The sequence below is a fragment of the Phacochoerus africanus genome, chromosome 14, assembly GCF_016906955.1.
Source record: "Phacochoerus africanus isolate WHEZ1 chromosome 14, ROS_Pafr_v1, whole genome shotgun sequence".
Classification (NCBI taxonomy): Eukaryota; Metazoa; Chordata; class Mammalia; order Artiodactyla; family Suidae; genus Phacochoerus; species Phacochoerus africanus.
The window spans coordinates 20,442,055-20,465,237 of record NC_062557.1 but is presented as its reverse complement, the minus strand read 5'-3'; the positions used below and the strand labels follow the sequence as shown (position 1 = coordinate 20,465,237).

At 55.1% G+C, this 23,183-nt stretch overlaps 3 protein-coding genes across 5 annotated transcripts in view; all 3 read left to right on the top strand.

Moving 5' to 3' along the window:
* ATP6V0A1 (ATPase H+ transporting V0 subunit a1) overlaps positions 1–2,642 on the top strand; it is a 59,199-nt gene extending 56,557 nt beyond the window's left edge. For all 3 annotated transcript variants that reach the window (XM_047756659.1, XM_047756660.1, XM_047756658.1), the window contains one exon: positions 1,048–2,642. In XM_047756659.1, the coding sequence (XP_047612615.1) occupies positions 1,048–1,141 (94 nt within the window). In that variant the 3' untranslated portion in view covers positions 1,142–2,642. The remainder of the gene's footprint in view (positions 1–1,047) is intronic.
* An 8,863-nt stretch (positions 2,643–11,505) lies between these two features.
* NAGLU (N-acetyl-alpha-glucosaminidase) lies at positions 11,506–19,262 on the top strand. The gene is made up of 6 exons (XM_047757560.1): positions 11,506–11,953; positions 12,827–12,974; positions 14,560–14,706; positions 14,905–14,990; positions 16,402–16,658; positions 17,821–19,262. Exons 1-6 carry the CDS (start codon positions 11,568–11,570, stop codon positions 19,029–19,031), a joined length of 2,235 nt encoding a protein of 744 aa, XP_047613516.1. The 5' UTR covers positions 11,506–11,567; the 3' UTR covers positions 19,032–19,262.
* A 151-nt stretch (positions 19,263–19,413) lies between these two features.
* On the top strand, positions 19,414–22,317 carry HSD17B1 (hydroxysteroid 17-beta dehydrogenase 1). The gene is made up of 6 exons (XM_047757561.1): positions 19,414–20,136; positions 20,236–20,403; positions 20,544–20,723; positions 20,866–20,959; positions 21,399–21,576; positions 21,666–22,317. The coding sequence occupies exons 1-6, from the start codon at positions 20,040–20,042 to the stop codon at positions 21,912–21,914; spliced, it is 966 nt and encodes a 321-aa protein (XP_047613517.1). The 5' UTR covers positions 19,414–20,039; the 3' UTR covers positions 21,915–22,317.
* The last annotated feature ends 866 nt before the right edge of the window (positions 22,318–23,183 follow it).

Here is a 23,183-nt window from a genome sequence, read left to right as displayed (position 1 = left end):
TGTTCGTGTGCCCACACAGAAAACTCTGTCCACTGAGGCTCCCTAGGGGCGGAGCTAGCAGCCCTGGGGTCAGGGGCCTCAGAGGCCCTCTCCCTCCTCCCCCGCTTGGCTCATTCCTCCCTGGGCTTGGAAGGAGGATGCCCATCTGAAGCTCAAGGCTGAGTGAGGGGCACGAAGGTGGACAGTGTCTTGGAGCCCTGCCTGCAGCCGGCCCTGGGCCCCAGCTCAGCCTGCTCTTACAGGGATCGGGGGCCCCCAGGGTCACACAGCACTGAGTGGAAACTATTCTTCAGGGCAGCTCTCCTTGGCTTTTTTATCCTCTGAATCATGCACTTTTCTGCCCATATTTGGTGGTGGTTTGCTTGCTGGGCAACTGTCCAGGGCGAGCTCGCAGCCTGACTCTGCTTACAGGCGTGTCCTCCTCTTCCTGCCCCCTCAGAGTCGGAAGGGCCCAGGAGACCATCAGGGATGGATGTGGAGTGGCGGGGAAGGGAGTTAAAGCTGTTTTTCCTTTCAGTCCCCAAGAGGAGAATTCTTTCTCAGATGTTTTTGTAGTTGGAAAATATTTTTGCCGTTGCTTTGAGAAGACTTCCGCTCCTAACTTCCCCCTTTCCTGGGAATTTCCTCCCCAAGCCTCCACTCTTCGCTGGCAAGCCTCCCTTCTCCTTCCTCCCCCAAGAAGAGAAACAAGAAAACAGTGGCGCCTGCCAGGGCTCCTTGCAGCCACTCGGGGGCTTCCCTTGGAGGTCTGCTGGGGGCCTGCCCAGGAGGGGACACCCCCCCCACCCCCGTCGTAGTTAGAGACTCAGGCTGTCTACCGAGAACGCGGCATAAACACACCCTCGCAGAGCAGGCACTGAGACCAGGCTTGTGCCTTGGTGTCCTGTGCTCTCACAGAGGGCAGGCCCTGGGTGTCCTACGCCGGAGGTTGCAGGGCCGTGGGAAGCAGGGGGCAGTGGGGAGCTTGGGGTCGGGCCTCTTTCTGGCCCAGCTGCATAGTCCCAAAGGTTTCTGTGGAATGATGACTCTCCTCTTCCTTTTCTCCAGGGTGGAGTTCCAGAACAAATTCTACAGCGGGACCGGTTTCAAATTCCTACCCTTCTCCTTCGAGCACATTCGGGAAGGGAAGTTTGACGAGTGACCCTTCAGGGGGGCTGTGTGCCCGGCTGCCCTCCCGCTCCCTCTGCAGTGATTAGCTGTGCTCCACTTGCCTGTTAGTTGTGACCCCTGGGTATTGGCATTTGTGCCATCTGCCCCACTTCCCCCAGCCACCTGTGAGTCGTTTAGATAGACCCAGCCCTCCCTGGGGCTCCCCGCCACCCCCAGCTTTGTGTGTGGTAGTGTAGTGATTTTCTAGAGAGAAGCTGGGCTCTGGCCATCACCCACACCCCCTGGGCGCCAGCCTTGCCCTCTGGGCCTCAGGCCAGCCCTTCCTCTGCCCCCTGCTGGCAAGCCAGTTCGTGCATTCACAGAGGAGCCGGAGCGCCTTCACCACCCACATCCAGACTCTGAGCCCCCCTGCTCCTACTGGTTGGGGGCGGGGGTGCTCTTTAACACTCCCCCCTCTTGGGTTAGCAGGGGTGGGTCCAGGAAGGTGGTATTTCTGTCCTCTGCCCACCCCCACTCCCACCCCGTCTTCAGTGTGCATGTTAATCAGGAATTCAGCTGGACCCACTGTACCAGCATGCATGGCTCCTCCCTAGAAGCCCCAAGGGTCCCCACATACCCCACACCTTCACCTTCCTGCCTCACCCTAAACTCACACCCTCTCCCCCTCCCTCCCAGAACCCCCATTTAGCACTGGGCACAGCATACGCAGCTGGGAGTGGCCCGGAACAGAGGTCCTGGCTGGCCTGTTTGGTTGGCTGCGTCTCAGGCCAGGTCTGAGCCCAACCGCAAGCATACTCTCTAGGCAGAGGGTTCAAGTTGATGCTCTTTCCTGGTGCAGACCTGGAGACCTTTCCCCACCCCTAATCATGAGTCTTGAGTGCAGCACTCTAGTCATCCGGTGGGGGAGTCTGCCCACAGGCCTGCCTTGCTCTGCCCTCCAGTGCTCTCACTCCCCCACCCACCCCCGACCCCAAGTCAGGTGAGTGGGTCCTGGGCCAGGAAGGTCCGTATCATTTACTGTTTGCTGATTGGAGGCAGCTAGCAGGGCTGCCAGTGTGTGTGGCTGTGAAAGCTGCGTGGCCCTGCCCTGCGGGCTGGTGGGGAGCACCCCCAGGAGGCCACCTCCCTGTCACCCCCACACCAGGATGTGGATCTTGGGGCCTTTCGATCATGTGTTGGTGCAGCACTGGCTGCTTCAGCTAAATTGAGCCCCACTCCTTCAATAGTTGAGAGAAGCCCCTAAACTGGTCGGCCCTGACCATCCCACCCCGCCCCCTGCTTGTCTGAGGGAGCGGCTCAGAGTTGCTCACTGGACTCTCCCAGGCTGGGCCGCCCACCCCAGCCTCACCGCGCGCCAGCCAGTGTGACCTGACCCAGCCCTTGTGCAGAGCCCCCTCCTGTCTGGCCCCTGTGGTTTACATGATCTTTGCTCTGTTTACAGCAGGGTTTGAAGCAGGGTTCTTTGTCCGGAATCCTGCCCAAGGCCCTTCTGTTCAGACATTCCTGTGCTGAATAAAGTGTGTTTGACTCTATCAGGGAGGCTGCCTGTCTGCATGCCCACAGCCCCCATGTCGCTCAGGGCTCAGCCCTCTTGAGCCCACCTAGTATCTTAATGCCAGCATTTCTGCTTTTTTCCCTGATCAAAGGCCACAGCTGCGGTGGCCCTGGCCAGGCAGTTAGTTTGTGAAATTCTCACCTTATCTCAAGTTTCCCAGGCACCTCTCCACTCCCTGAGCCAAAGCAGTTTGCATACACTACCCGTGGTGGGGAGGGGACTTGGGGACCCGTCTCCCTGCCAGTGCCTCACACGCAAAAACCCCTGGCGGACGACTGCGGGGAGGGGGGCATCTGGGAATCTGCCCACCCTCCTCTCCCTCTTCTGCAAGTGTGCTCTCCAGGGCTCAGCAGCCTGGCTATTTTGAGCCCTGGTGCCTTTGGCCTTGGTGTAAGTGGAGGCTCAGCGTGGGGTTGGTTCCTCAGGGCAGCTGGAGGATTCGAGATGCTGAGGCAGGCAGCCTGAGAGCCAGTGGGCTGTCCAGGCAGGCGGGCTGGCCTGGCGGGTGCCTTCTCCCTCCTCACTGCCATGTAAGGTGTCCACATTCTTTCTCGGCCCTCCCCCTCCATTCCTCCCTCCAGGGCAGGGGCTACACCGGAATGTGAAGCAGGCTGACAGCGGCTGCTCCAGGAGGGCCAGGGACACCCTGTTCATTCCATGCTTCTCACAGCCTCCTCCCTGCCAGGCCACCTGCCCCAGAATAGGCCTGTGGGCGGCAGCCAGCACTCACTCCTCAAATGAGAAGTTTAGGAATTCCCCTGTACAGTGCTTTTAAAGTATCTGGCATTGTCACTGCAGCAGCCCAGGTCGCTGCGGTGGCACAGATTCAGCCCTTGGTGGTGGAACTTCCATATCGTGTAGGCAAGGCCAAAAAAAAAAGTTCATGGAGTTCCTGTCGTGGCTGGGTGGTTAATGGACCCGACTGGTATCCATGAGGATGAATGTTCGATCTCCGGCCTTGCTCAGTGGGTCAAGGATCTGGCATTGCCGTGAGCTGTGGTGTGGGTCGAAGATTCAGCTTGGATCCCGCGTTGCTTGGCTGTGGTGTAGGCCAGCAGCTGCAGCTCCAGTTCGACCCTTAGCCTGGGAACCTCTATAATAACAAGGGTGTGGCCCTAAAAAGACAAAAGTTAAAAGTGAACATTCAGGTAAATGAGCTCTTTTAGCCTCTGCTCTGTTACTGACTCAAAAGGTGGGGGGCATGCTGGCTGCAGCGGGAGCCCTGCAGTCCCCTTGCTTGCCTGCTCTGGGTTCTCTGGGGTCTCACCAGCAGGAGCATGGGTGGTCATCCTAGAGCCCCAGCCCCTCGGAGCCCCTGTCTGCATGTGTTTTCACTCCCTCAGTCTGCAGGAGTCAGATTTGCCATAGAAAATGATAACCTCTACTTTTTTTTTGTCTTTTTGCCTCTTTAGGGCCGTACCTGCAGCACACGGAGGTTCCCAGGCTAGGGGTTGAATCGGAGCTGTAGCCACTGGCCTACACCATAGCCACAGCAATGCAGGATCTCAACCCACTGAGTTCGAACCCAGGGATCGAACCCATGTCCTCATCGATGCTACTCGTGTTCGTTAACTGCTGAGCCACAACAGGAACTCCTATAGCCTCTACTTTTTTCTTTCTTTTCTTTTTTTTTTGTCTTTTTGCCTTTTCTAGGGCCACTCCCTCGGCACATAGAGGTTCCCAGGCTAGGGGTCCAATCGGAGCTGTAGCTGCTGGCCTATGCCAGAGCCACAGCAACGCGGAATCCAAGCCACATCTGCAACCTACACCACAGCTCATGGCAACGCCGGATTCTTAACCCACTGAGCAAGGCCAGGTATCAAACCTGCAACCGTATTTTTTTTTTCCGCAAAAAAAAAAAAAAAAAAACACCTGCAACCTCATGGTTCCTAGTCAGACTCATTAACCACTGCCATGACAGGAACTCCTATAACCTCTACTTTTTTCTTTTGTATTTTGATAAACACTGAAGAAGCTGGAGCTGCTCAATTTTATCTTGGGGAAAAACCTCAGAAATGGTTTATTTGGTGTCATGGAATCTCTTACTGCTTTCAATACATGATTAGTAATATTAGAAAAAAAGGAGTTCTCTTGTGGTGCAGCAGGTTAAGGGTCATTGCTGCGGCTTGGATTTGATCCCTGGTCCTGGAACTTTAGGATGCTGCAAGTGCAGCAAAAAAAAAAAGAAAAAAAAAAAAGGGATACTCAGAATCAACAGAATCAATGGAATAGAACTGAGAGTTCAGAGGCAAACCCCAACGTTTATAGTCAAACTGATTTTCCACATAGGAGCCAAGATAACTGAGTTGGGAAAGAGCAGTCTTTTTTTTTTTTTTTTTTTTTTAAATGGCCACACCTGCATCCCCAGGCCAGGTCAGGGATTGAATCTGAGCCGCAGCTGCTGCAACACTAGATCTTTTAACCCACTGCGTTGGGCCAGGGATCAAACCCTGTCCTCTGCAGCCATCCGAACCACAGCAGTTGAATTCTTAACCCAGTGCGCTATAGTGGGAGTTCCAGAAGTCTTTTCAACAGATGGTGCTGGTACAACAGGGTATCCACGTGTGAACAAACGAATTTGGACTTTGACCCGCTATATACAAAAATGAACTCAAAATGGGTCATAGACCTAAATGTAAGAGAGATCTTAAAGGAAATCATAGGAGTACATCTTTCTGACCCTGGGTTAGGCAATGGTTTTTAGATATGTCAGAAGCACACGTGATTAAAAAAGATAAAAGATAAGTTGGATTTCCACAAAACTAAAAACTGCTCTTGGGAATTCCCATTGTGGCACAGAGGAAATGAATCTAACTAGGAACCATGAGATTGCGGGTTTAATCCCTGGTCTTGCTTAGTGGGTTAAGGATCCGGCGTTGCTGTGAGCTGTGGTGTAAGTCACAGATGTGGCTCAGATCTGGCGTTGCTGTGGCTGTGGTGTAGGCCGGCAGCTGTAGCTTTGATTGGATCCCTAGCCTGGGAACCTCCACGTGCCACGGTGTGGCCCTAAAAAGCAAAAAAAGAAAAAACAAAACTGTGCTTTGAAAGACAGATTCAAGACAGCTCTTTTTTTTTTTTTTTGTCTTTTTGTCTTTTTGTCTTTTCTAGGACCACACCTGCAGCATGTGGAGGTTCCCAGGCCAGGAGTCCAATCAGAGCTGTAGCTGCCGGCCTACACCACAGCCACAGCAACACCAGATCTGAGCCGCGTCTTCGACCTACACCACAGCTCACAGCAACGCCAGATCCTTAACCCACTGAGCAAGGCCAGGGATTGAACCCAAAAACTCATGGTTCCTAATCGGATTCGTTAACCACTGAGCCACGACGGGAACTCCTCAAGACAACTCTTAACACTGGAAGAAAATACTTGTAAATCATATCTAATAAGGGGCTTGTATCTGGGATATATAAAGAATTTTATAATAAAAACAGTAGTAAAAACACCACAATTTTTGAAAGGGCAAAAGGATTTGAATAGTCATTTCTCCAAAGAAAACATGAATAAGCCCATGAAAAGATAGTGTCATTAGTCATTAGGAAAATGCAAATCAAAACCGCAAGGAGGAGTTCCCGTCGTGGCGCAGTGGTTAACGAACCCAACTAGTAACCATGAGGTTGCGGGTTCAATCCCTGGCCTTGCTCAGTGGGTTAACGATCTGGCGTTGCCGTGATCTGTGATGTAGGTCGCAGACGCGGCTTGGATCCCCCATTGCTGTGGCTCTGGCGTAGGTCGGTGGCTACAGCTCCGATTCGACCCCTAGCCTGGGAACCTCCATATGCTGCAGGAACAGCCCAAGAAATGGCAAAAAGACAAAGAAAAAAAAAAAAACCGCAAGGAGACACCACATCACACCAACTAAAAAGACTATTCAAAAAGAGACAATTACAAGTGTTGGCAAGGATGTGGAGAAATTGGAACCCCCATTCACTGCTGGTGAGAATGTAAAATGGTGCAGCTGCTTTGGAAAGAGGCAGTTCCTCAAAAAGTTAAACATAGGGTCAACACATGACCCAGAAATTTGATTTCCAGGTATCTACTCAAGAAAAACGGAAAAATGTGCACACAGAATTGTGCAGAGCATTTATAGTGGCGTTATTCATAATAGCCCCAGAAGGAAACCAAATATTTATCAGCTGATGAATGAATAAGCAAAAAGCAATATATCCATATAGGGGATATTATTCTCTCTCTCTCTCTCTTTTTTTTTTTTTTTTTTTGCTTTTTAGGGCCACACGTGCAACATGTGCGGGTTCCCAGGCTAGGGGTTGAATCAGAATTACAGATGCCAGCCTATGACAGCCACAGCAACACAGGATCTGAACCATGTCTGTGACCTACACCACAGCTCATGGCAACACTGGATCCTTAACTCACTGAGCGAGGCCAGGGATAGAACCCGCAATCTCATGGTTACTAGTCAGATTTGTTTCTGCTGCACCACAACAGGAACTCCTCCCTCCCCTTTTTTTTGGATATTATTCTTCAGTAAAAAGGAATGATAGGAGTTCTGTTGTGGTTGAGTGGGTTAAAGACCCAATGTTTCTGTGAGGATGCCGTTTTGATCCCTGGCCTTACTCAGTGAGTTAAGGATCTGGCATTGCTGCAATCTGCAACAGAGGTCGCAGATGCGGCTTGGGTCTGGTGTTGTCATGGCTGTGGTATAGACCACAACTGCAGCTTCGCTTCAACCCCTAGCCTGGGAACTTCCATATGCCACAAGTACAGCCATAAAAAGGAAAAAAAAAAAAGGATGATGTACTGATAGATGCTACAACATGAATAGAACTCAGAAACACCATGCTAAGATGTTAGACACAGGACCACATAATGTATGATTCCATTTATGTGAAATATCTACAATGGGCAAATCTATAGAGACAGAATGTAGTTGGGTTTTTGCTTAGGACCTGCTGCTAGATGGTGCTGGGGACTGGATGATGAAATGCAAAATTAGATTATGGTGATGGTTGCACAACTCTATGGATATACTTAAAACTACTGAGTTGTAAGCTTTAAATCTTACACTTTCTGGTAAGATTAATAAAATGGGGCTGGGGAGGGAGGCCTAGGACTTCCCCAGGAAGAAATTCCTCCCTGGCCTGGCTGGAAAGACCTGGGCCAGTGGGTCATTAGCTAAGTGGAGCTCCCAGGATCTAAGTGGCCTGGGGCTGCTTCCAGCCCAACCAGCTGAAGATGGGACCGACTAGGAACTGAGCCAGCAAGGGTGTGGGAAGTCCTGGGAACCCTGGGGTGAGGGGTGAGGAACAGGATGGCTCCACTGCTCCTGTTTTTAAGGGACATGGCCTTTACTCTGATCCCCTTCTTGTAGAATTCCTGGACCCCGATATCTGCTAAGTGAGTCTCTGCCCTGCCCAGTGAGTGCTTCTCATCTTGAAGTCCTAGAACCAGATTGGAGAGGGTGGCTTGCTCAGTGCTATGAAGATGGGGGAGGAGTTCCTTCAGTGGTGCAACGGGATGGGTGGATCTTGGGAGCACTGGGATGCAGGTTCGATCCCTGGCCCAGCACAGTGGGGTTAAGGATCCGGCATTGCCAAAGCTTCAGCTTAGGATCTGATCCCTGGCCTGGGAACTCCATATGCCGCAGGGCAGCCAGAAAAGAGAAAAGGTGGTGGTGGGGGAACAGTTCCATCACCACCTTCAGGACACCCCCTCTCCCTCTCCCTCTCTCCCTCTCAACTCTCACTGGGGATCTGGGAGAGGCTGTGCCCCTTTCGCCCCAGGAGCCCTGGTTGGAAAGGGCACTGAAGGTCCCTCAGACCTGAGATGACCGCTGCAGCCTACCTGAGGTGAGGCCCAGGCATGGGCTGCTCCCTGGTGGCCAGACAGGGAAGGACTCAATCCTCCTCACAGGTAAATTGGGTGGGATCCTAATGGAGCTGTGACAAGCGGTCAGCTGGATTGGCGACACAGAGAGACAAGTGATCTGGAGGTATTCTGGGATGCAGAGGCAGAGGGTCAGCTGGCAGGAATGAAAGAGGAAATGAGATAGGAGCAGAAAGCCTGGCCAACTTATTTCACACACACCAATGGAAAAAAATAATTAAATGCGTCACATGGTAAAAAGATCAAATAGTACAAAAGGCCCAAAAGTGGAGTTCCCACTATGGCACAGTGGGTTAAGGATCCAGCATTGCTGAAGCTGTGATGTTGATCACAGATGTGGCTCAGATTCAGTCCCTGACTCCAGAACTTCCACATGCCACAGGGACAGCCAAAAAGGGAAAGGCCCAAGAGTAAGTCTTCCACTTTGGGCTCCCAGTACCCCACCAGAGGCAAGCACTATTTTTACATAGCCTTTTTTTTTTTTTTTTTTTGTCTTTTTAGGGTCGTACCCACAACATATGGAAATTCCCAGGCTAGGGGTTGAATTGGAGCTGCAGCTGCCGGCCTGCACCACAGCCACAGCAACTCGGGATCTGAGCTGCGTCTGCAACCTACACCACAGCTCACGGTAATGCCAGATCCACGACCCATGGAGTGAGGCCAGGGATGAAACTCGAATCCTTGTGGATACCAGTCGGATTCGTTTCCGCTGTGCCACAGTGGGAACTCCCAGATGCTTGATGGTTCATCCCATCTACGCACCTTAATTTCTTCAACCAGCCGCCTATCATCCTCAGAGCTCCCAGCTTGATGGAGAAGATGAGAAAGACAGTGTGACACACCCAGAATAAGCAATGACCCTTCTGCTCCATTCATGAGCTCAGGCTGTGAAATGTGCTACCAATGCCCCCCAACCTGCTGCTCCTGCCAGCAACTGTCCACCATTCTGGATAGACCCAGACCCCACAGAGAGGGACCCTGAGCCTGACAGTGGAATTGCAGCCCAATTCCCCTGACCCATGTGTTCCCTAAGATCCAAAGTGCTTCCAAAACAGGTCCTGGGAGGAGAGTCTGACAAACCCCACCTGGAGCAAGAGGTGTTTGAAGGGGGGTGTTGGAGGAAGTGGAGAGGGGCCGGGGGGCTATAGGCTATAGCTCCACGAGGGCCCAACTCTCTGGGCAGGTCTTGGAGCTGCTCCTGGGAAAGGCTGAGAACCTTTTGCTATTAGCAACTGAGTGGAACAGGGGCTGCACCTTCCACTCTAGCTGCTTGCTGAGCTGGGAACAAGGCAGTGGGGTACTGTGCAGCTTGAATATGCAGCTAGGGGCAGGGGAGCAGAGAGGCTGGGCAAGTTCAGTGGACTCACGTGTTCCCTTTCAGTCCAGGCTCTGGATTTTCTGGATTGGCAACCCTGACCCTTTCCCTGTCTCTAAGCAGCTGTACTTGGGCCTGACAATCTGGAAAAATTTACACCTGCCTCCAAAAGGACTCAGAATCCTTTTAGAAATTACAGTCTTGGAATCCCTTGGTGGGTCGGTGGGTTAAGGATTCAGTGTTGTCACTTCTGCAATGCAGGTTCAATCCCTGGCCCTGGAAATTCCGTATGCTTCAGGTGCAACCAAAAAAAGAGGAAGAGAGAGAGAGAGAGAGAGAGAGAAGAGAGAGAGAGAGAGAGAGAAAGAAAGAAAGAGAGAGAGAAAGAAAGAAAGAAAAAGAAAGAAAGAAAGAAAATGTAGTCTTTCTAAGGGCCCAACACTCCTAGCCCCTACACAGCCCCAGTCAACCTCTCCCCACCGGGAGGCAGCCTAAAAACTTGCATTTCTTAGGGGATAGTGGCAAGAACACTGATCTGTGAGTGTTCTGGATCTAGTCCCAGACCTGCTGTTCTACTGGCCATTGATCTTCTCAGAGTCACTTCCTTTCTCTGACCCTCAGTTTCCCAATATGTATTGATTTTTTTTTTCATCAGCACCTGAGGCATATGAAAGTTCCCAGGCCATCTGCCGCATTGTCAGATCCTTGACCCACTGTGCCGAGCCAGGGAGCCAACAGGTATGGCCACAGAGACAAGATGGATCATTAACCCACTATGCCACAGTGGGAACTCCTCCAGTATGTAAAATGAAGATAATTTTCGTCCTGTTCAGCAGCTGCTACCCCTTAAGGATCAAATGAGAACCCTTCACACACCCACCAGGCCCTGCCCCATGGCCAGTCCAGGCTCACATGGCTCATCCATCCTCCAACTTCCTGATCTTTTAGTTCCTCAAATTTGCCCAGCTCTTTCCTTACCCTTCCTGCGTCTCCATAAATGCATTTCTTCTATGTGGAGTGCACTTCCCCTCTCTCTTCTCCTAGTCAATCCCAGTTTTATTCAGATTAAACATCACCTCCTTTCCCAAGCTTTTGTCTGGGTACCCTGCACAGCATCACAACTACAGTGGATCCTTGCCCACACGGGTTTGAACGGCCCACGTCTACTTATACACGATTTTTTCCCCCATAAGTACCTGCTACAGTACTACATAATCCGAGGTTGGTTGAATTCGCAGATGTGGAACAGTGGATACAGGAGGGCTGACTGTAAAGTTATATTTTGACTGCCAGGGGGTCATTGTTCCTAATACCAGCTCAAGGTTCAATAGTCAACTGGATAACATAAATATTTACTTATATAAGTATTTGGTTTCTAGGTCTCCTCGGTAGAAGGGTGGCAGTGCCTAGTACAAAATCAACTCCAAATATTTATTAGATAAGATGGAGGAAGGAAAGTGATTTGCATGCGAAAGCGCGTTGTGCTTGAAGGCGCTAGAGGACTGAGAGTCACATCCGGCCCTGATCTTTTGAAGTCACTGGGGTCACGCGCTCTTGCACCACGTGTGGTCTGAAAACACGCTCACGAACTGGCGAGGGACCCGGAAGCTGGTCTCCCAGCCGCCAGCGGGTGCTTGGCCTTAGGTTCCACGTGACCTGAGGACCGCAGCTGATTGGACGGGGTCTCGTTCGTCCCGAGTTCCCACTGGTTCCCGCCGCCTGGCTGAGACCACTGGACCATGGAGGCGGTAGTGGTGGCCGCGGCTCTGGGGCTCTTGCTCCTGGCAGCTGCGGGGAGCTCGGCCGGGGATGAGGCCCGGGAGGCGGCGGCCGTGCGGGAGTTGCTGGCCCGGCTGCTGGGGCCTGGGCCGGCAGCCTCCTTTTCGGTGTCGGTGGAGCGCGCCCTGGCGGCCGAGTCCGGCCTGGACACCTACCGCCTGAGCGGCGGTGGCCCCGGGGCTCAGGTGCGGGTGATCGGCTCCACAGGCGTGGCCGCCGCCGCGGGGCTGCACCGCTACCTGCGTGACTTCTGCGGTTGTCACGTGGCCTGGTCCGGCTCTCAGCTGCGCTTGCCGCAGCCGCTGCCCGCGGTGCCGGAGGAGCTGACAGAGGCCACGCCTAACAGGTACGGCAGCCTTCCCGCAGCTCCCCAGCAGCAGCTTGCAGCCTTCAGACCCCAGCCCCAGGGCGCCAGCCAGCGCCAAAGTCCCGCCTCACCCCGTCCCGGCGCCAGGCAGCTGGGAAGCTCTGGCCTTTTGGTTGCAGGACTCTGGCTTCAGACCGCAGCTCTGATCCTAAAAGCTGTGTATCCTTGAGCAAGTCACTTAACCTCTCTGAGCCTCTGTCGGCTCATCTGAAAAATGGGCAAAATGGAAGTAATAACATCTCCCGTGCAGTTTCGTTTTGGTTGTGAGGATTTGCACTGTGGTGGGTGTAGAATTTGTTGTGCATAATTGGTGATAAGTAAATGCCATTCCTTTCCTACCCCACTCTCTCTTCCAAGATGTTTTGTGAGGAATGACACCTGGCCTCTGACGGGCCTCTGTTCTAACGCTTGCCCCACTGCACAGAGGTGATGTGTTCACACAGCTGTCTCCCCATTAAACTGTGGGGAGAAGGACCACCCTTTAAGGACAGGGGCCAGCTTTGCCATATGGCCCTTATACACTGTACACAGAGTAGGAATGAAAACGGAATGTGCTTTCCTAACTATCTGGGAGGTTAGAGGGCCCTGGAGGAGTTTTGGGCATATATGGGTAGGCACCTCAGAAGCTCAAGCATCCCAATTCTAGCTCTGCCTGGGATGGACCCGGGAGCAAAGCAGTTGAGAAGTCCTGTCTGGAGCCACTCCCCTCTGGGCTAGATCTGGGGTGCCCTGGGGGATGGTTCCAGGGCCCAGTTGCCCTCCATGCTCTTCCTGGGTGGTAGACCTTCAGGGGTGGGGGACATCCTCTCTTTGCCCCCATGGACACGGCCCAGCTCATGCCACTGCCTGCAGGTACCGCTATTACCAGAACGTGTGCACACAGAGTTACTCCTTCGTGTGGTGGGACTGGGCCCGCTGGGAGCAGGAGATTGACTGGATGGCGCTGAACGGCATCAACCTGGCACTGGCCTGGAGCGGCCAGGAAGCCATCTGGCAGCGGGTGCGTGCCCACCACATCCCAGGTGTCCCTGCCTCCCCAGCATCAGCGCAGTATCTGGCCCCGAGAACAAGGGCTCCAGAAGTGTTGGTGGCATGGATAACGGCTCCAGCCTTCCAGAAACCAAGGCTTCCACGGTTGAGGCAAACACATAGAAGTGCTTACTGAGCACTGGACCCCAGAACCCCACTGTAAAAACTCGAAGAAGCCAGCCTCCCCTCTCTTCCCACCCCCACGTCAGTCAGTCAGCTGCTTCTGTGGATTCTGTCTCATTAGCAGCTCTGAATCGGTCCTGTCCTCTCCATCCTTATCACTGCCCCAGTTCAGGCTCTCATCCCCTCCCCCTGGACCCCTACCTGAGCCTCTGAACAGTGTCAACCAAAAAATGATGCAGAAGGGAGTTCCCGTCGTGGCGCAGTGGTTAACGAATCCGACTAGGAACCATGAGGTTGCGGGTTCGGTCCCTGCCCTTGCTCAGTGGGTTAACAATCTGGCGTTGCCATGAGCTGTGGTGTAGGTTGCAGACGCGGCTCAGATCCTGCGTTGCTGTGGCTCTGGTGTAGGCTGGTGGCTACAGCTCCAATTGGACCCCTAGCCTGGGAACCTCCATATGCCGTGGGAGCGGCCCAAGAAATAGCAAAAAAAAAAAAAAAATGATGCAGAAGACTGCAAATAAGAAGAGTTTATTTGGGGGTCTTTACTAACCGCAATTTGGGAGACACAGGCTCAGGTAACCCTGAAAGGGTGTTCTGAGAAAGAGAAAGAGGGGTGTGTGCTTTTTTTTTTTTTTTTTTTGCCATGAGCTTGTTCAAAGTTGCCTGGAGAGAGTTGGGACTGACTCTGACATAAGCTGGAAAATATTTGTTTGCAAGGAATCACGAGTTGTTTCAGGGTTTGGGGTCCGATAAGTAGATAGCTATCACGAGTTCTTAGAGGGTAAGGGTCTGATAAGCATCTTGAGTTTCTAGTAGGCTCTTTGGATAATTCGACCAGGTCAAAGGGTCAGATTCCAACCAAGCTAAGACATGCATAAGCTATGCTTCCTTAATTTCCTCCCAGTCCCCTTTTGGAAAGCTCTCCAAGCAATATTTTCCTTTCAAAGCAAGACTCCTGGCTCCCCAAGTTCCACCAGAGGGTCCTTTCCGAAATGCAAACCTGGTGGAGACCATCCGCTATTAACACACTCAGGATTCCCCCCTCCCATTACCTTCAGGCTCTGCCCGGCCTGGGAGCTTCCGTGCCTGGGCCTGGAGAGCTCTGGCTGCCCCTGGCGCTGCTTAAGCTCCCCGCAGAGCTGCCCTCGCCCACCATTCTAGCCCTCCTTGCTCCATGGAGCCTACTAAGGCCCCTTCCCCACTTGGAGGAGAACCCCTTTGTGCCTCATCTCACCCATGCGACAGGGGTGGCATATTAGCAAACTCATCTGTTCAAGGATATTTCTCCTGAACTGAGTTCCTTGCAGTCAGGAATTGGAATTTTGTCTTAAGAACCCTGGGGCACAGCACAAAGAGATGAATGTGTGTTAGTTGAATGAATGAAGCATTGGATAGAAAGAAATATTTATGCACCTGGGACTCATCGTCCTCAGGTGTATCTGGCTTTGGGCCTGACCCAGACAGAGATTGATGAGTTCTTCACTGGTCCTGCCTTCCTGGCCTGGGGACGCATGGGCAACCTGCACACCTGGAGTGGCCCCCTGCCCCGCTCCTGGCACCTCAAGCAGCTTTACCTGCAGGTAAAAGGATGGGGAAGGGAAGGAACAGAATTGGTGCTGGACAGTTACAGGCCTAGGGAGGGTGGTGTTTGGCACAGCTTGGGACTCTTCACTGGACAGTAGGGACTCTGTGCCCTGGGAGAGTGAGGGCCTCCCACCTCGGGGGCGGGGGTGGGGGGTGGGGGGTCGTGCTCACCACCACCCCTCCCTTCCTGCCAGCATCGGATCCTGGACCGGATGCGCTCCTTCGGCATGATCCCCGTGTTGCCAGCGTTCGCCGGGCATGTCCCCAAGGCTCTCACCAGGTGATGTGCCCCACCCCCACCCCTGACTCAGCTCGGAGAGAGAATTTATGTTCCTCTGACTTACAGAAGTTCCCACGGTGGCTCAGCAGGTTAAGAACCCAACATAGTTTCCTCGAGGGTGCAGGTTCGATCCCTGGCTTCGCTCAGTGGGTTAAGGACCAGACATTGCCAGGAACTGTGGTGTAGGTCGCAGCTGCGGCTTGGTGTAGGTTGTAGATGTGGCTCGGATCTGGCGTGGCTGTGGCTGTGGTGTAGGCCGGCAGCAACAGCTCCAATTAGACCCCTAGCCTGGGAACCTCCATATGCCGAGGGTGCGGCCGGAGAAAAAAGAAAAGAAACGAAAAGGACAATTTAAAGACCAAGTTAAGCTCTGCACATAGGCCTGGGCTTGATTCCCTGCTCTGTTACTGACTAGCCGTGTGACCTGGGACAGATTACATGACTGCTCTGTGCCTGAGTTTCCTAGTGTAATGTATGCGTGGCTTAGCACAGTGGCGAAGGGCAGCTCTTAGTGAGAGTAGGGATGCACTGGTCTCCCCTGTCCTTCCTACTCCCCTGTTCCTCTGCTACCCACCCAGCCTCCCTGTGGCTGGGAAAATTCTTCAAGGCCCAGCTGAGCACTCTTCTCCCTCAGGAAGCCTTGCCCGGGCCCCACATTGGTGACCACCTCCCTCGTGCCCATGAGCACCTGGTTCCCACCACTCACAATGCTCGGCACACACTGCTGGCCTCTCTGGCCACCCCTTGGCCTCCCGATTGGGCAGCAGGAACCTCATTTGTACATTCAGCCAACGTTTGTCAGGCTCTCTGGGGCCGCAGGCGAGCAAGGCTCTGTGCTGAGGCCCAGGGATGCAGCGACAGAGGTGCACAGAGGCCCCGCCCTGTGGGAGACCCACTGCCAGGAGGATACAATTCCGCCATGAGGGCAGGAATATATTTTCTGCCAAAGTCACTTCTGCCCGGGGAAGCGGGGTAGTCAGAGCTCAGAGAAGAGGTGGTGTCATTTGGTTCAGCCAGTGGGATGGGGAGAGACAGCAAAAGCTTTCCACTTGAGCTGGAACTTGAAGGAAGTCAAGGAGTAACCAGATGTATCAGCAGGAAGGGAGGTGGAAAGGGTCCAGGCACAGGGCACGGTCGGTGCAAAGGCACCGAGGCACGAGCGTCCCAGGAGCTGCAGGTAAGTTAAGGAGGTTGCTGTTAAATACTGTGTCAGGGGAGTTCCCTTGTGGCACAGTGAGTTTGAGGATCCAGCGTTGCCACTAACAGTGGCTTCGGTTGCTGTTGTGGCGTGGGTTCAATCCCTGGCCCGGGAACGTCTATGTGCCGCAGGTGCAGCCAAAAAAAATCAATCAATGCATATACACTGCGTCAGCCTCCAGTAAATGTCTGAACTGTCACCTCCCCCCACTAGGGTGTTCCCTCAGATCAGTGTCACCCAGATGGGCAGCTGGGGACATTTCAACTGCTCCTACTCCTGTTCCTTCCTCCTGGCCCCAGAAGATCCCCTCTTCCCCATCGTGGGGAGCCTCTTCCTGAGGGAGCTGACCAAAGAGTTTGGCACGGATCACATCTACGGGGCGGACACTTTCAACGAGATGCAGCCCCCCTCCTCAGAGCCCTCCTACCTCGCTGCAGCCACCGCTGCCGTCTACCAGGCCATGATCACAGGTACGGTGCCACCAGGAGGTGGGCAAGGGCAGCCCCCCCCCCCGACCCTCAGGGAGATGGGGGTGGCAGAGGTCACCGGGGATGGGAGGAGGGACTGGGAATAAGAACACCCTGCAGGGAGTTCCCGCTGCGGCTCAGCAAAAATGAACCCAACTAGCAGCCATGAGGATTCAGGTTCTATCCCTGGCCTCGATCAGGGGTTAAGGATCCAGCGTTGCCATGGCTGTGGCATAGATCAGCCGATATAGCTCCAGTTCGACCCCTAGCCTGGGAACTTTCAAATGCCACAGGCATGGCCATTAAAAAAAAAAAAAAAGAACACCTTGCTGTAACACACAGCACTTTACAGTTTACATATCCTCTCATTTAATCATAACTGTGGTTGAGAGGCGAGCCCTGGAGCGGGACACCCTCTGCACTGGCACTGCCATTTCCTGCCTGCAAGACACAGTCCCTCGCCTCCCTCCCAGGGCCTCCCCTGCCTCCACTGCTTCCCCTATAAAATGGGGCCGCCTCATAAGCAGAATGACACCTGCCCAGAGAAAAGTGTCATGAAGGGCTGGCTATTCAGAGTATCTTATCTGGTGCCTAAGTCTGCACTGAGGTGGGTAACGCAGGCCAGAGGTCAAGGGCCATGCCCAGTGTGGGTTGGTGCCCTTCCTGGTGCACAAATGTGACCCCAGCATTCCTTCCTGCCCCTGGCAGGGGAGCGGCAGAGAGGGGCCAGGTCAGGAAGAGCGTGGCGAGGCCTCTGTGCCAGCCAGGGAGGGGGAGATTGGCTCAGGCTTCCAGCAGCACTGTTCCAAGTGTGGTCCGGGGACCGCAGCATCCCCGGAGCCACCAGATCTGCAAGTTGTCAGCACCTCCCCCACTTCCTGAATCAGAATTAGCCCTCTGGGTAATTCTTCTGCTCCATTAAGCTATACAACACTATCCTGGCACTCCCCGGGGGCGGGGGGTGGGGGGACGGGGAGATGGGAGGGGTGTGTGTGATGAAATGCCCCGCTGGCTGGGGGGTCCGGGGAAGCAGTGTCCTGTGAGAGAGTCAGTTAACGTCCCTTCCCGGGGCCTCTGTTTCCTCATCTGTACAATAGGGCCAACCTTCCCCTGCCCCCTCTCTTCTCAGCATCCTCTTTTTTTGTCCCCCCTGCCCCAACCACAGTGGACCCTGACGCCGTGTGGCTGCTCCAAGGCTGGCTCTTCCAGCACCAGCCCCAGTTCTGGGGGCCCGCACAGGTGGGGGCTGTGCTGGGGGCCGTGCCCCGCGGCCGCCTCCTGGTTCTGGACCTGTTTGCAGAGAGCCAGCCTGTGTACGTCCGCACAGCCTCCTTCCTGGGCCAGCCCTTCATCTGGTGCATGCTGCATAACTTTGGGGGCAACCACGGCCTGTTTGGGGCCCTGGAGTCTGTGAACCAAGGCCCCGCAGCCGCCCGCCTCTTCCCCAACTCCACCATGGCAGGCACAGGCATGGCCCCTGAGGGCATCGACCAGAACGAGGTGGTCTACGCCCTCATGGCTGAGCTGGGCTGGCGGAAGGACCCAGTGGCAGATTTGGGGGCCTGGGTGACCAGCTTTGCGGCCCGGCGGTACGGGGTCTCCCAGGGGGATGCGGAGGCGGCCTGGAGGCTGCTTCTCAGGAGTGTCTACAACTGCTCTGGCGAGGGCTGCACCGGACACAATCGCAGCCCCCTGGTCAGGCGACCATCCCTCCAGATGGCGACCACCGTCTGGTACAACCAATCGGATGTATTTGAAGCCTGGCGGCTGCTGCTAAAAGCCACTCCCACCCTGGCCAGCAGCCCAGCCTTCCGCTATGACCTGGTGGACGTCACTCGCCAGGCGGTCCAGGAGCTGGTCAGCTTATACTATGAAGAGGCAAGGACGGCCTATCTGAATAAGGAACTGGTTTCCCTGATGCGGGCAGGAGGCATCCTGGCCTACGAGCTTCTGCCTGCTCTGGACAAGGTGCTGGCTAGTGACAGCCACTTCCTGCTGGGCAGCTGGCTGGAGCAGGCCCGGGGGGTGGCAGTCAGTGAGGCTGAGGCCCTTTTCTATGAGCAGAACAGCCGCTACCAGCTGACCCTGTGGGGGCCAGAAGGCAACATCTTAGACTATGCCAACAAGCAGCTGGCGGGACTGGTGGCTGACTACTACACCCCCCGCTGGCGGCTCTTCATGGAGATGCTGGTTGAAAGCCTGGTCCGAGGCATCCCCTTCCAACAGCACCAGTTTGACCAGAACGTCTTCCAGCTGGAACAGACCTTTGTCCTTGGCACGAGGAGGTACCCTAGCCAGCCCCAAGGTGACACGGTAGACCTGGCCAAGAAGCTCTTCCTCAAATATTACCCCCGGTGGGTGGCTGGCTCCTTGTGACATATCAACCATCCTTGGGCCACATTCTCCCCAAACTCCAGGCCTGGACAGGTTCCCAGGGCCTGGGGCTGGACAAGCCTCACAGGAGTTCCCCAGGCCTGGGTGAAGGAACTCATGCTGGTGGGATCAGGCATGGAAGGTTTGGAGGGGCCTGAGCTGCCTTCCTCCCTCATCTCAAATTTGGGATCAAAGTACTGTTTTAATACAACTTAATAAACTGATGAATCACCTGGACCTGTGTGTCGGAATGTCAGTGCCATGACACCTAGGAGGACTCAAGGCTATCACATAGACACTGGTGAGGCCACTTCTCCCTGCCCCCTTGCCTCAGCTCCCCCATTTTTAAAAGTAACCTTTGACCTTTGAATGGAGACTGCCCTGGAGTTCCCTTCGTGGCACAGCGGTAATGAACCAGACTAGTATCCATGAGGATGTGTGTTCAATCCCTGGCCTCGCTCAGTGGGTTAAGGATCTGGCGCTGCCATGAGCTGTGGTGTAGGTCACAGACTCCTTGGATCCCGAGTTGTTGTGTAGAGTGGCAGCTACAGCTCTGATTCGACCCCTAGCCTGAGAACTTCCATATGCCCCTAAAAAGACAATAAGTAAACAAACGAACAGACACACTGAGAATGCCCTTCCGAAGCATTTGCTTTCACACCCTCAGCAACAAACCTTGGCAACTATGATTGTCCCTGTGTGTCAGAGGCTTGCTAGGGGAAGATCTGCTCTGGGGCACTCAGTGCCCACACCTCTTGTTTGCAAAGCTTCGCCCACCCTCTGACCAGCAACTAAAAGGGGATGTTCCAGGCAGTGGCCTCATCTCTGCCTTGACCTAGAGAAAATTGGGGAGAGCAGGCCAGCAACCCACAGGAGGGCTCAGCCTTGAGATTGTGCTGAAGACATAATAAGGGGTGGGGACCCCAGCGGGCAGGGGCGGGTCACAGCAGATGATAACTATCCCGGAGACCAGAGCCCAGCATTCCTCGCCTTTCCAAACTGCACAACCCAATGGACCGCACCGTGGTGCTCATCACCGGCTGTTCCTCCGGCATCGGCCTGCACCTGGCCCTGCGTCTGGCATCTGACCCATCTCAGAGCTTCAAAGGTACAGGAGTGGAGAGAAGCCACAGCTCCTGGTAGGAGGGGGCCTAGGTAGGGTTGGGAGCCAGGATTTCAGAGCCTCTTCTTCTCCCTGCACCTCCAGTGTACGCCACCCTAAGGGACTTGACGGCACAAGGCCCCCTGCTGGAGGCCGCCCAGGCCCGAGGGTGCCCCCCGGGCTCCCTGGAGACCTTGCAGCTGGATGTGAGGGATGCAGATTCAATAGCGGAGGCCCGGGCACACGTGACCGAGGGACGCGTGGATGTGCTGGGTGAGCCTCCCCGTCAAACAAGTTGCCCTTCCTCACCCTGTGTCCAAACCAAGATGTACGGAGGCCCAGGGAGCCCCAGGGGACAAGCGGGGTGCAGGGCTCTGCGTGAGGCGGACAGGGTGTGGTCTCTCTCCCCGCAGTGTGCAACGCAGGCCGGGGCCTGGTGGGGCCCCTGGAGGCACACAGGGAGGGCGCCGTGGACTCCGTGCTGGATGTGAACCTGGCCGGCACCGTGCGGATGATGCAGGCCTTTCTGCCGGACATGAAGCGGCGCCGCTCGGGTCGCATATTGGTGACCGGGAGCCTGGGAGGTCTGATAGGTGAGTAGAAAAAGGAGGGGCCCGAAGCGGCAGGAGGTGGGGCGTCTGATAAAAGGGGGGAGGTGGGAGCTGGCGAGACCGCCACGGACTTCGCTTGCTTCTGCTGCTCCGCGCACCTCAGCAGCCCCCTCTCCTCTCCAAGGGCTTCCCTTCAACGCTGTTTACTGCGCCAGCAAGTTTGCAATCGAAGGCTTATGCGAGAGTCTGGCGGTTGTGCTGCAGAGCTTCGGGGTCCAGTGAGTTACCGCTCCGCCCCCGGGGACCCTCTGAACCCTGCCTTTGGGAACCCCAGCACCCTGCCTTGTTGGAGCCGCTCCCAGGCGTTCTCGCTGGCCCCTCCCTTGTGCGGGTCCCATTCGTCGTGTGCCAGGCACAGTACTGGCACAGTACTGGGCGCTTGGCACGCGTCCTCCCACTCCGCCTGAGCTAGTGAGGCGTCGGTATCGTCATGGGGAAGCTCAGGCCTAGAGAAGTTCGGTTGCTGACCCAAGGTCGCACAGAAGTTAGTGTCCCAGGCAAGTTGGCATTTTGACGCCAGAGCCTCTCACACCCTCCAAGGGATGTGGGGGCGCTTTGGAGGCAGTGAGCCGCTTTCAAACCACCCCCCACCTCCTCGCCCGCCTCCCTCCCGGCTGCGCATCCACTCCCGCTCACTCGCCGCCCTCCGGCCCGCAGCGTGAGCGTCATCGAGTGCGGCCCGGTGCGTACTGCCTTCCCCGAGAAGCTGGAGGACGGCCTGGGCGGGATACTGGATCGCGCGGACGCCGAGACCCGTGACCTCTTCTCCCGCTACCTGAGCCACTTCGAGCAGACGTTCCTTGAGGCGGCGCAGGACCCGGAGGAGGTGGTCGAGGTGAGCGCGGGCGGGGCTGCGGGAGCGGGGGCGGCGCTCCAGGCCCCAAGCCCAACCCCGACCAAGTTCGCCTGCTCCCGCCGCCGCAGGTCTTCCTCCAGGCTCTGCGCGCGCCGCGCCCGGCTCTGCGCTACTTCACCACCGAGCACTTCCATCCCCTGATCAAGTTGCGCTTCTCCGACCCCAGCAGCAGCAGCTACGTCGCAGCCGAGCACCAAAGAGTGTTCGGCGACCAGGCCACCGAGGGCTTCGAGGGCACTGATTGCGGCGAGGCGGAGGCGGGAGCTGGAGACCTGGGGCCGTCTGAGCTCGGCGCTCCTCTTGCCACCCCGCAATAAGGGCTTGGTCTGCCGCTGTCTCCCGCACTCTCCTTTGCGGCCCGGAAGGTGTGCGGTTTAGGGATGCTCTGCACTTGCGCCTGCAGAGGGTGAGCCATCAGGAAAGGTCGTGTTAGCCCGGGTTGTACCTACTGAAACCGAAGCCCAGAAAGGGAAGGAGCTTTGCCCAAGGTCACTCCTCGTCCTCCACAGGGCAGGGAGAGTGGTCCTCGGATCCCCGAGGGGTGTCTGCAGCAGGAGGAGCTAGTCGGACTTGAGTGCGGGGAGAGTTGGCTTGTGACTTGGCTTCCACCAGTCATGGGACCTTAGACAACGTCCTTACCCTCTGCTTTCTTATCTGTAAAATGGGTTTAATACCTATGTCATGGATTGTGGTAAGAATGAATTGAGATAATGCCAGAAAGTGCTGGTTTGGAGGTTTTTTTGGTTGTTGTTGTCGTTGTTTGTTTTTTCGTCTTTTTGCCTTTTCTAGGGCCGCTCCCCGCAGCACATGGAGATTCCCAGGCTAGGGGTATAATCGGAACTGTAGCCACCGGCCTACACCAGAACCACAGTAACGCGGGATCCGAGCGCCGCGTCTGAGACCTACACCACAGCTCATGGCAACGCCGGATCCTTAACCCACTGAGCAAGGCCAGGGATCGAACCCGCAACCTCATGGTTCTTAGTCGGATTCGTTAACCACTGAGCCACGGCGGGAACTCCTGGTTTGGAGATCTTAATAGCAGGCACTGGCTATTATTATTACTACTAGTAGTATTATTGTCGTTTTTGTGTTCCCAAGGCTAAATGAGCCAAAAGGAGACAGCCCCACTCAGCCCCCCTCCGTGCCCTCTGCCCTAGACAACACTCAGCCGGAGAGATCCCCCACCCGGCTCAGAAGCTGCCTCTCACCAGGAGGTCTAGCTGAGGCTCAGGTCCTGGCTGATTTGCTCAAACATACATCCTCCTTCTGGAAGCCAGTGGAAGGAGCTAAAGTGGCAGGGGCCACTGAAAGGACCTGCAGGGTTGCAGAGTCGGTCTCCTTCTAACTGTCTCTGAGGTTGGATGCTGGACAATGGGTGGAGATGGAGACTAGGTGAGGAGGTTGCTGGTAGAGGAAGGTGATACGGGTGCCCCAGGAGGGGACTTAATAAAGATGATACAGGAGTTCCCGTTGTGTCTCAGAGGAAAGGAATCTGACTTGTATCCATGAGAACGCTTTGCTCAGCGTAGGATCCAGCCTTGCCATGAGCTGTGGTATAGGTTACAGATGAGGCTCTGATCTGG